The sequence below is a fragment of the Protopterus annectens genome, chromosome 7.part0 (genome assembly GCF_019279795.1).
Source record: "Protopterus annectens isolate FY-2018-M chromosome 7.part0, PAN1.0, whole genome shotgun sequence".
In the NCBI taxonomy this organism is placed as follows: domain Eukaryota; kingdom Metazoa; phylum Chordata; order Ceratodontiformes; family Protopteridae; genus Protopterus; species Protopterus annectens.
In genome coordinates, this window is record NC_056739.1 from 35,030,068 (window position 1) to 35,042,363 (window position 12,296).

The 12,296-nt window shown below is 44.3% G+C and overlaps 1 protein-coding gene across 3 annotated transcripts in view; it reads left to right on the forward strand.

Moving 5' to 3' along the window:
* PSRC1 (proline and serine rich coiled-coil 1) overlaps positions 1-12,296 on the forward strand; it is a 909,216-nt gene that overhangs the window by 195,089 nt on the left and 701,831 nt on the right. For all 3 annotated transcript variants that reach the window (XM_044076468.1, XM_044076466.1, XM_044076467.1), the window contains exon 3: positions 10,068-10,125. In XM_044076468.1, coding sequence (XP_043932403.1) covers positions 10,068-10,125 — 58 coding nt within the window. The remainder of the gene's footprint in view (positions 1-10,067; positions 10,126-12,296) is intronic.

The following is a 12,296-nucleotide window of genomic DNA, read 5'->3' on the forward strand; positions in this document are numbered from 1 at the left end:
ACCATTAGGCTACCCTCCCCCCTCAATTGTACTGCAATTGTCTGCTTTACTTTGCCTGTTAAATCAAATTTTATTGCTGTTTTCACTGTTTACAAAGCTTTTTTGTTAGTTTCACTGTTAAGTAATTACTGGTATTTTTCAGTGTTTTTAACTATCTCTTTTGCTTGTTCTAGTTTCACCAACCAGTGGTTAAATAACCATATCTTAACTGTTTTAAAACCGTCTTTAGAGCCTTCTTGCTGATTTTCTGCTGTTTTAAACGTTCTTTTAGTGTTTCATTGCTATTTTTCTCCTGTTTTAAACATTCGCTAGTGTTTTCCTCTGAAACTAGGGTAGCTAGTAGCTGTAGCATAGTCCAGATATAGGCTTGCTGCTTCTGGAACTTTTTGTAGTGGTTTGTTTGTTCTGAGCATGTTTGTGAGGCCATCTTAGATTGGAAGAGGTCTATCTGCACCTTTGTGGGATAATTGTACTGATTGGGACCTGACTAGTATAGGGAAACTAGTCTAGGGCTGGGAATGAGCATCCTAATTGGTCCTTTTGAATATTTTTAAAGTTTTTTTTCAAGTTCTTAGCTTCTGGTATGTAGGCCCTGCTTTTGAGCAGGTTTCTGCTTGTTTGCGCGTTGTGCAGTACCTAGCACTGCTTCACAGTTGTGTGCCAAAGCTGGGCAGTTAAGTTCAACAAATTTTCCCTAAAACCCAGGCAGAAATATTCATCCAGTGTGCTCCTCCATGATCGATTCTGAATTGCCACCCCTTGTGACAACAAGTCTTCAACCTAGCATTATGGACAGTTGGAATAACCTTGTTTCTTTCGCCAAACTTGTTAACTTGGGTCTATTGAGGCAGTGCAGCAATTACCTCATGTACACAGACAACCCTTTACTAATAACACAGACTAGTACAGAGTGCGAGAGATGTATTTATACCAATAATCTAGAATCCATGCTCTCTCTCACTCAAAACAGTAACAGAGAAGGTTTTCAACCCACCCATCTCTAAATATGCTCATAGTACCACTACTCATACACATAATACACATCAAACAGATAAATCCACATATGCGGAGGTTCTCACAAAGCTTACTGAAACACCAGAGATCTCCAAAACACAAGACTGCTTACAGCTAACACAGTCCCCACAGCACCCATGACACATAGCAACACCAGTATCTCACCCACCAAGCCAGTAAGGCGTAACACTTAGAAACAAAATTTTCTTGTCATTGGAAACTCAATAGTGAGATACACAGATGTCCCACTTACCAGGTTGGACAAGGAGAAAGTCGCGGTCAGCTGCCTGTCTTGTGCCAGGATTTGTCAGATCACACATGCACTCAAGTCTCTCAGCAACAAGTCCCATTATGACTTTGTCATAATTCATGTTGCTGTGAATGACCTGAGACATACCTCAATGGACTATATGATGAGAGACATGGTTAAGCTCTCGAGTATGTATCCCAGGCAGGTATGCCCCTAGCCTTGAGCAGCATAATACCCCCACCTAGAATGATCCCACAGTATAAACAAAAATGATTGAGTTCAATAATTGACTCAATTTTTGGTGTCATTCAAAGGGGATCAATTTCCTGTCAGCCTGGTAAGCTATATTTGACAAACCTCGCAGCTTTGCCAGAGATGGTTTGCACCTGGCACCTCTAGTCTTTCGTCTACTGGTAAAGGCTCTTGCCTCCCCCATAGTGCCTTTATAGGCAAGGTCTCGAAAACAACATTACTGATGTGCAATTAACCAGTCAGAGCAAAATAACAGTCATGATGCTAAATGCTAGGAATTTAAACCCAAAACTGCACTCCGTGGAAGCACTTTTATCACTAGAAGATGTAGATGTCTGTGCAGTCACATGAAACCAGGTTCAAGGTCCCAGATAGTACCCCGGCCTTGCAAGGCTACAATGCCTTCCATGCCTTTAGACTGCAAAATAATCATGTGAAAACCACAGAAGACAGTGTTTCAAGCTATATTAGAGATAGATTCACCTCCTGTCTAGTTAGATTGAAAAACTCCATGGAGTTACTCCAGGTCCAGATTACAGTGGGTTAGACCCACATTCAAATCATAGCCAGTTATAGATCTCCCTCCATGGCTCACAATGCTCAAGAAGCCTACTTGACAAAACTTTAGACAATCCAAATTTTACCAAACACACTGGTTATGGGGAATTTCAATTATCTCACCATCAGCTGGGAAACCTACACTAGTTCTAACTCGCTGGTGCAAAAGTTCCTTGACTTTAATTCAAATGCCCTGGGACAAATTGTCCATACCCTGACAAGAGGAACAAACATTCTAGATCTGCTGCTCATCAACATGTCAAACAGATGCACTGCCACAACTGTCAGACCCTCATTAGTTAAAACTGCCCACAAATCAGTCACCTTCAAGCTGGCATTAACACCAGAACTCCCAAAAGGTGAAATCAGACTAAAAAACTTCCCCAAGGCAAACTCTACCCTCCTAGGTGAAGGTATGAATGCATTCCAAGCTAGAAGTGGTAACTATGCCGAAGCTTACACTAAAGCCCTGTACAAACACTTGATAAGTGTATAGACTCGGCTGTATCAGAAAGAAACAAAGCCAGACCCCCAAGTAAAAACAAGCTGCCATGGTGAACATCCAGCATCAACAAACTTTACAATAAATGCAAAAAGCTGCTGTCCAAGAATACAAAGGCAAGGCCCCAACAATGGAAAAGCACCCTCCTCAGCCTCAACAGACAAATAAGACAACTCCTCAAAGTGTCCAAGGGCTCCTTTGAAAGAAACTTAGCAAGTACAGATAAGGATAAACATAAGGCCTTTTACAGCTACGTACATAACCTAAGGGGTAAGACCCAAGCTGTGCAGAACTAGTGGCCAATGGGATCATACACACTGACCCCACAGAGATAGCGGACCTGCTAGCCGATAGCTTTGGTGAAAATTTCACTCCCTTCTCCTCTCCTAACTTGCAACAAACCTTCCCTTAACCTCCCCTCCACCCTACATATTTGAAGAGCAGGTTCTCGAAGCCTTGTCCAAGGCAAAAAAACACAGCCTCTATGGGACCAGATGACATCTCAGGCTGTCTTCTAAACAGGCTAAAAGATGAACTAGCATCACCACTAAGTACCTTTTTCAGTCACAGCCTAGCCACAGGCTTTGTTCCTCTGGAATGGAGAATAGCAGCAGTTATTGTCCTCCACGAAGGTGGCCTACCAACAGACACTGGGAATTACAGACCGGTAAGCCTAACCAGCCTCATCTGTAAGACCATGGAATGTATCATTATGGCCCTCATAAACAGACATAGGTGACCTCCAAACCCTGGATCCTACCCAATTCGGCTTTGTGAACGCAGATCCTGCATGTTAAATCTGGTTGATTTCTTTGAAAGTATGACCAAGGCCATTGGTGAGGGCAGATTTGTGCATGCCTCATACCTTGAGCTGGCAAAGGCTTTCGACACAATTCTACATTCAACCATTACCGATAAACTTAGCAAACTGAATGTAACCCCCTTCGTTGTAAGATGGGTTGCCAGTGGCTCACAAACTGGACACACACTATCAAAGTTGGTGACTCCACATCAACCAGCAGACCTGTTACCGGTGGGGTGCCACAAGGGTCTGTGCTGGGCCCCTACTATTTGATATATACTTCTCAGAAGTTCAGGTCAAAACTAAGGGCTTATGGCTGACCAAGTTTGCAGACGACTGCAAACTAGATGCAGTCATTCAATCCCCACATGATGTGAGTATACTCCAGGAGGGTCTCTCGCAGACCAGCGGTTGATGTATTAGTCATGGTCTCGAACTGAATGCAGAGAAATGCATCATCATTCCCTTCGGCACAAACAATATCCCCTCACCCTATCAAATCAACAATACCCTAAGCACCCACGAAGTGAGAGAGGACCTGGGATCACATGTTGACTATGACCTTAACTTCGACCACCATGTGTCTATTGTAGTAAGGAAAGCTTTATGTGTGGCACACTTGATTAGTAAAGGCATCGCCTCGAGAGTAAAAGAAGTTATAACCCCCATACTTGGCACTTATACGGCCCATAATTGAATGTAACGCCCCATTTGGCATGTACCATACTAAGCACCTACAACAATTAGAAAGTCCTAGGATGTTTCTTACAAAGAAGATAAAGGGGTTCCAGCATATGCCTTACACAGATGAACTAAACTCCTTGTCACTATACTCTGTATTGTATAGACTTCTTAGAGGAGGCTTATGCCTGGCCTACAGAGCAATTCAAGACCCAAACCTAATGAACTTGCTGCATATCCATAAATCAAACAGGACTAGGGTTACCCATTCCAGGAACCTAAATATGACCTGCAACTTAAATAGGATATGCAGGAGGGACAGATTTATCTCCTAGTGACTGCCATGTCTTTGCAACAGGCTACCAATTCATGTGAAACGGAGCACCTCCATGACATTGTTCAAGAGGAACTTGGACGAGTGGATGAGCCGCCGTAAATTCATAACTGGGATTAGAGCCCACAACCCTCTTGGACATGAGCAGTCAACATTAAATGCAATCTTGGGTATTGACTAGCATTTCTGAGGTATTACACTGGGATGAAATGACTAGGTTTAAAATTACCTTTGGGTTGATAACCTAGAAATCTCCTGTGATCCTATGAACACCCCTGTTAATTGTGATACTGAAGACACTGCCCAGGGTTGGGGAAGCATGGCAAACACCCTGTTAAATGTGATACTGAAGACACTGCCCAGGGTTGGGGTATCATGGCTAACACCCCTGTTAATTGTGATACTGAAGACACTGCCCAGGGTTGGGGAAGCGTAGCTAACACCCCTGGTATATGTGATACTGAAGACACTGCCCAGGGTTGGGGAAGCATGGCAAACACCCTGTTAAATGTGATACTGAAGACACTGCCCAGGGTTGGGGTATCATGGCTAACACCCCTGTTAAATGTGATACTGAAGACACTGCCCAGGGTTGGGGAAGCATGGCAAACACCCCTGTTAAATGTGATACTGAAGACACTGCCCAGGGTTGGGGTATCATGGCTAACACCCCTGTTAAATGTAATACTGAAGACACTGCCCTGGGTTGGGGAAGCATGGCAAACACCCCTGTTAAATGTGATACTGAAGACAATGCCCAGGGTTGGGGAAGCATATATAACACCCCTGTTAAATGTGATACTGAAGACACTGCCCAGGGTTGGGGAAGCATAGATAACACCCCTGTTAAATGTGATACTGAAGACACTGCCCAGGGTTGGGGAAGCATGGCAAACACCCTGTTAAATGTGATACTGAAGACACTGCCCAGGGTTGGGGAAGCATGGCAAACACCCTGTTAAATGCGATACTGAAGACACTGCCCAGGGTTGGGGTATCATGGCTAACACCCCTGTTAAATGTGATACTGAAGACACTGCCCAGGGTTGGGGAAGCATGGCAAACACCCCTGTTAAATGTGATACTGAAGACACTGCCCAGGGTTGGGGTATCATGGCTAACACACCTGTTAAATGTGATACTGAAGACACTGCCCAGGGTTGGGGAAGCATGGCTAACACCCCTGTTAAATGTGATACTGAAGACACTGCCCAGGGTTGGGGAAGCATGGCAAACACCCTGTTAAATGTGATACTGAAGACACTGCCCAGGGTTGGGGAAGCATGGCAAACACCCTGTTAAATGTGATACTGAAGACACTGCCCAGGGTTGGGGAAGCATGGCTAACACCCCTGTTAAATGTGATACTGAAGACACTGCCCAGGGTTGGGGAAGCATGGCTAACACCCTGTTAAATGTGATACTGAAGACACTGCCCAGGGTTGGGGAAGCATGGCTAACACCCTGTTAAATGTGATACTGAAGACACTGCCCAGGGTTGGGGAAGCATGGCTAACACCCTGTTAAATGTGATACTGAAGACACTGCCCAGGGTTGGGGAAGCATGGCTAACACCCTGATATATGTGATACTGAAGACACTGCCCAGGGTTGGGGAAGCATGGCTAACACCCCTGTTAAATGTGATACTGAAGACACTGCCCAGGGTTGGGGAAGCATGGCTAACACCCCTGTTAAATGTGATACTGAAGACACTGCCCAGGGTTGGGGAAGCATGGCTAACACCCTGTTAAATGTGATACTGAAGACACTGCCCAGGGTTGGGGTATCATGGCTAACACCCCTGTTAAATGTGATACTGAAGACACTGCCCAGGGTTGGGGAAGCATGGCTAACACCCTGTTAAATGTGATACTGAAGACACTGCCCAGGGTTGGGGAAGCATGGCTAACACCCTGTTAAATGTGATACTGAAGACACTGCCCAGGGTTGGGGTATCATGGCAAACACCCTGTTAAATGTGATACTGAAGACACTGCCCAGGGTTGGGGAAGCATGGCTAACACACCTGTTAAATGTGATACTGAAGACACTGCCCAGGGTTGGGGAAGCATGGCTAACACCCTGTTAAATGTGATACTGAAGACACTGCCCAGGGTTGGGGAAGCGTAGCTAACACCCTGTTAAATGTGATACTGAAGACACTGCCCAGGGTTGGGAAGCATAGATAACACCCCTGTTAAATGCGATACTGAAGACACTGTCCATGGTTGGGGAAGCATGGCTAACACCCTGTTAAATGTGATACTGAAGACACTGCCCAGGGTTGGGGCCTGTTAAATGTGATACTGAAGACACTGCCCAGGGTTGGGGTATCATGGCTAACACCCCTGTTAAATGTGATACTGAAGACACTGCCCAGGGTTGGGGTATCATGGCTAACACCCCTGTTAAATGTGATACTGAAGACACTGCCCAGGGTTGGGGAAGCATAGATAACACCCCTGTTAAATGTGATACTGAAGACACTGCCCAGGGTTGGGGAAGCGTAGCTAACACCCCTGTTAAATGTGATACTGAAGACACTGCCCAGGGTTGGGGAAGCATAGATAACACCCCTGTTAAATGTGATACTGAAGACACTGCCCAGGGTTGGGGTATCATGGCTAACACCCCTGTTAAATGTGATACTGAAGACACTGCCCAGGGTTGGGGTATCATGGCTAACACCCCTGTTAATTGTGATACTGAAGACACTGCCCAGGGTTGGGGTATCATGGCTAACACCCCTGTTAAATGTGATACTGAAGACACTGCCCAGGGTTGGGGTATCATGGCTAACACTCCTGTTAAATGTGATACTGAAGACACTGCCCAGGGTTGGGGAAGCATGGCTAACACCCCTGTTAAATGTGATACTGAAGACACTGCCCAGGGTTGGGGAAGCATGGCTAACACCCCTGTTAAATGTGATACTGAAGACACTGCCCTGGGTTGGGGAAGCATGGCTAACACCCCTGTTAAATGTGATACTGAAGACACTGCCCAGGGTTGGGGTATTTTGGCTAACACCCCTGTTAAATGTGATACTGAAGACACTGCCCAGGGTTGGGGAAGCATGGCTAACACCCCTGATATATGTGATACTGAAGACACTGCCCTGGGTTGGGGAAGCATGGCTAACACCCCTGTTAAATGTGATACTGAAGACACTGCCCAGGGTTGGGGTATCATGGCTAACACCCCTGTTAAATGTGATACTGAAGACACTGCCCAGGGTTGGGGAAGCATGGCTAACACCCCTGGTATATGTGATACTGAAGACACTGCCCTGGGTTGGGGAAGCATGGCTAACACCCCTGTTAAATGTGATACTGAAGACACTGCCCAGGGTTGGGGAAGCATGGCTAACACCCCTGTTAAATGTGATACTGAAGACACTGCCCAGGGTTGGGGAAGCATGGCTAACACCCCTGTTAAATGTGATACTGAAGACACTGCCCAGGGTTGGGGTATCATGGCTAACACCCTGTTAAATGTGATACTGAAGACACTGCCCAGGGTTGGGGAAGCATGGCTAACACCCCTGTTAAATGTGATACTGAAGACACTGCCCTGGGTTGGGGAAGCATGGCTAACACCCCTGTTAAATGTGATACTGAAGACACTGCCCAGGGTTGGGGAAGCATGACTAACACTCCTGTTAAATGTGATACTGAAGACACTGCCCAGGGTTGGGGAAGCATGGCTAACAGCGCTTTTGCTTGGAAGGCAGAAATGTTTTGGGTTGACAGTTTCCACCCTTGCAAAAGGTAACCAGAGAGTGCAGTTCAGCTGTAGGTGCATTCACCCTTTTCATCCCTAAAAGAGTGCTGGATAGAGTCATATAGCAGTCCTTCCTAACAATCTGTATGAGTAGTATAAATTCCATCTAGGCCATTGAGAGTGGATAAGCTTTTTATCCTTGCGCAGTTGTGATGGGTCATGGAGAGTTTGTACTTCATTCTGCAGTGGTGTTGTGGGCTTGGAGAAGTTCACGACTGCTTACTCTGGAAAATTATGTGGGAGGATCCTGTAGGAAAATGGGAAATAGGAATTGAGGTCTGTGCTGCATGATACCAGGACACTATAGGAAAGCATTGACAGTTGTATCTCCTTTCTTGGAATTACGTCCGATTCATTGAAAGTGTATCCTGTCTCCATTCTTATAATTTTTATAAACAGGGTGTTGAGACTCAGCCAAAGCTGTGCGGTTTACTGACTTCAGGACCTAAGGATAGTAGTGTTTGCAGACGATGCTTGTCTTTTGGCTTCATCCGACTATGACCCCTGAAACTCACATGAGCAGTTTTGTTGCTGAGTGTAGAGGGACTGTAATGACACGTCCAAATATGAGACCAAGCTTCTCAATAAGAAAAGAGCAGCCTGGATTCTTCAGGGGTGTGTATGCGTGTGGACTGTGGGGGCAGACAACTGCCCCTGGAAGAGGGGTTGAGTGTGGTTGCAGACAACTGCCCCTGGAAGAGGGGTTTGAGTGTGGGTATAGACAACTGCCCCTGGAAGAGGGATTTGAGTGTGGGTATAGACAACTGCCCCTGGAAGAGGGGTTTGAGTGTGGGTATAGACAACTGCCCCTGCAAGAGGGATTTGAGTGTGGGTATAGACAACTGCCCCTGGAGGAGGGATTTGAGTGTGGGTGCAGACAACTGCGCCTGGAGGAGGGATTTGAGTGTGGGTACAGACTGCTGCCCCTGGAAGAGGGATTTAAATACCTCAGGGTCTTGTTAATGATTGCTGACAAAATAGAGGGTATGAGACTGACAGGCAGATTGGTTCAGTACTAGCTGAACCAGTCTGTGGTGCTGAATTGGGAACTGAATTCCAGCTTACTGGTCACTCTGCATCCCTGTCTTTTGATACAATTCTGTGTAACCAAAAGAGTGTGATTTCTCTGAAATGACAGTTCTCTGCAGTGGTGTCGGACATTACGTCAGTGGCATGGTGAGGACCTCAGTTATCCAGGAAGGGCAGAGACTAGATCCACTGTTCCGTGAGACCAATAGACGTATCTGAGAGAGATTAAAAACAAGGACACCCCCTGGGCTGCTGCTTTCTTGGCTGACTAAGAGGCGACTTTGGAGCCATGATTTTAAGTGCAGCCTAGACTGGTGGATGGTGAATAGGAAATTTACACCAGGTCTGGCTCCCATGTACCTTATGGACAGAGGTAGCCGATAAATGCCTGCTCCCAAATGACCGGTTTGGATACAGGACATCATTACTTGACTAGGGTTCGAAAGCCTTCCCAGTCATTTAGCCTAGTAACAGTCTATGAATCTATAGAGGGAAACAAAAGTGGGATTGTCCACAACAAGCTGGACCTAGTGGCGAGTTAAGGGGACGTTTTTCTTAGTCGCCTTCCCCAGTGAGTATCACCAAGAGAAGCAGAAGGGAAGTTGAATAAAATGAAGTTGTAGAAAGCTATAATTTAAGCAAATGAAGGAAGAATGAAACGTACTTTGTGAACCGTACTAAGGAGCGTGTGCATATAGTACAGACATGTTTTTAACAAGCAGCTGCATTACTTGCAAACGTTGCTGAAATGTTACTGTTGCTGTGTTGGTCAGTTTCCTTCCTTGTGTATTTTCAAAAGTGCCTTTATTGATGCTTGTAGCGTCATTTAAAATGTGGACCTTTTGCTATTTTTCATTTAGATTTAACATTCATCGATGATGAGACGTTTGATTTTGGTCTTCCTTCTTTTTCTGACAGGTAAGGCAAAGTTAATGTAAATATGCCATATTTTCTGCTTTCTTTATTAAACCAAAGCTGTACAAAAGCAGTAAAGCAGAATGAGGTGAGCGTTTTGTTACTAGATTCGGATATACACCGGTGAGCTTATTTCCTAAGTGCAAGCATGAAGCCCCGTTATCTAAGCGTTGTATGTAGAACATGGCGAAACGTTATGGGATGCTGTTACATTCTTCATTTCTGGATGTTTTTGTAACCATTTAATTTTAAGACAGTGAGTTACCTGTTTTCTTAATGGAAAATAGTGTGTGTGTGCGCGCGTGTCTGTGTGTGCACATGTGTGTCTGTGTGCCCGTGTGCACATGCGTGTGTGTCTCTAAAGCTTCTTTTGAAGCTATGAGCACTCGAGCTTCAGGTTACAGGATTATTGCCTGGACGTTATACGCCACTGTTAAGTTACAAAGGGATGTGATGCTGTGGTCGGAGGAAGTAGGGGTGGGTGTGATAAAGCAACAGCTAAGCTGAAAAGGTGGATTTTGTGAAAGTACACTATGATTAACCAAACAGAAATCTGAGTTATTAGGAAGAGTAGTGAGTTGTGGTAGAATAATTACTGTAACCGCAGTCGAAGGGGGCTTGAGGACCCCTTCCATTTCCCATTACGTTTAAAGAACCTGAGGAAAAGAGTGAGTGATAGGGAAAAGGTTTTGTTTTTAACCTTTTTTATTTATTTGTGCAAGTTGCGGAATAGTGCGACTGAATGAAAGAAAATGTCAACTTATATACATGGTCTCTTATTGCTGTGTTTCTAGAGTATTCCATTTTTCTCCATGCTGTGGCATTCTCAGAGTTAATATGCAAGTAGTATAGGTGTACGGGTACAGGAGGCTTAACACCTGAAAAAAGGGGTACAGGAGGCTCTTACCCCTGAAAAAACACTGTAGAGGAAAATGGCAACATTTGTCATTTGCTGCTCTTCTGTATTTTTGTTTTTTTTTTTTTTTTTTTTTTAGTCCAGAATTGATAGATGTTAAGTTGTCTATCTCGCCTTCGTTCTTGCTAGGTGGGATCGGAGCCAATCCTCTGCTCCGACTTGGCCATCTTGTATAGCTCGAGAGCTGTTTACTGGCTTGAGGCTACCCCTTATCCCATGATGCCTAGCGCTAGCTACTCAGATCTCGTTTGCCACTTCAGCTGCGAGGTTCGTGGTACTGGCTCAGGCTCATATATCTTTTTCTACTACTACTACCTTTTCAGTCAGATTAGGGTTTTTTCCGTTATTTATTGTATTTGTTTAATAGTAGCTAACTAGTTTGAGATAGTTTAGTGTGTTTTGGGACATTCCTAGAACTCGTTTTAGTTAGAGTTCTCCCCCTCCCTCCCTCTCCCTTATCCGGTAGATTACTGTAGATTTTTTTCTTCTTTTTTGTTGTTAGGTAGCCGTTTTAGTTAGAGGCTTCCTAAATTAAAAAAAAAATATATATATATATATGTGTGTGTGTGTGTGTGTGTGTGTGTGTGTGTGTGTGGGTGTGGGTGTGGGTGTGGGTGTGGGTGGGTGTGGGTGTGTGTGGGTGTGTGTGTATATATATATATATATATATATATAGATAGATATATATATATATATATATATATATATATATATATATATATATATATATAGATATATATATATATATATATAGATATAGATATATATATAGATATATATATATATATATATATATATATATATAGATATATATATATATAAATATATGTATGTATATATATATATAATACTAATATCCTTAGTATATTGTGCCTTTTTTGTTGCTTGTGTGATAGGGTACTAGTGTTAGTTTTACTGGTCCAGCCCTTTGTTTAAACAGTCATCTAGCTGTATTTTATATATCAGTGGTATTTCTGATTGTGCATATGTCTAAAGAATCTAAAGTGTCAGGATTCAAGAAGTGTGACTCATGCTGTCAGAAATGACAGATGGGCACACTTCTTGCATCTATTGCTTAGGCGCTGTGCACCTGCCGGACTCTTGTTCTATCTGCCATGCATTTAGCCCAGGAGTTCTGCAGGAGCGCAAAAACAAACTTATTCTGAGGTGTCCTCTTAAGCCCCAGGATTCGCCAGCCAAGGCTCAGCAGGTGAAATCTCCTAAACCAGCCAAATCGTCGGCTCCCGGCTCGGAGTCG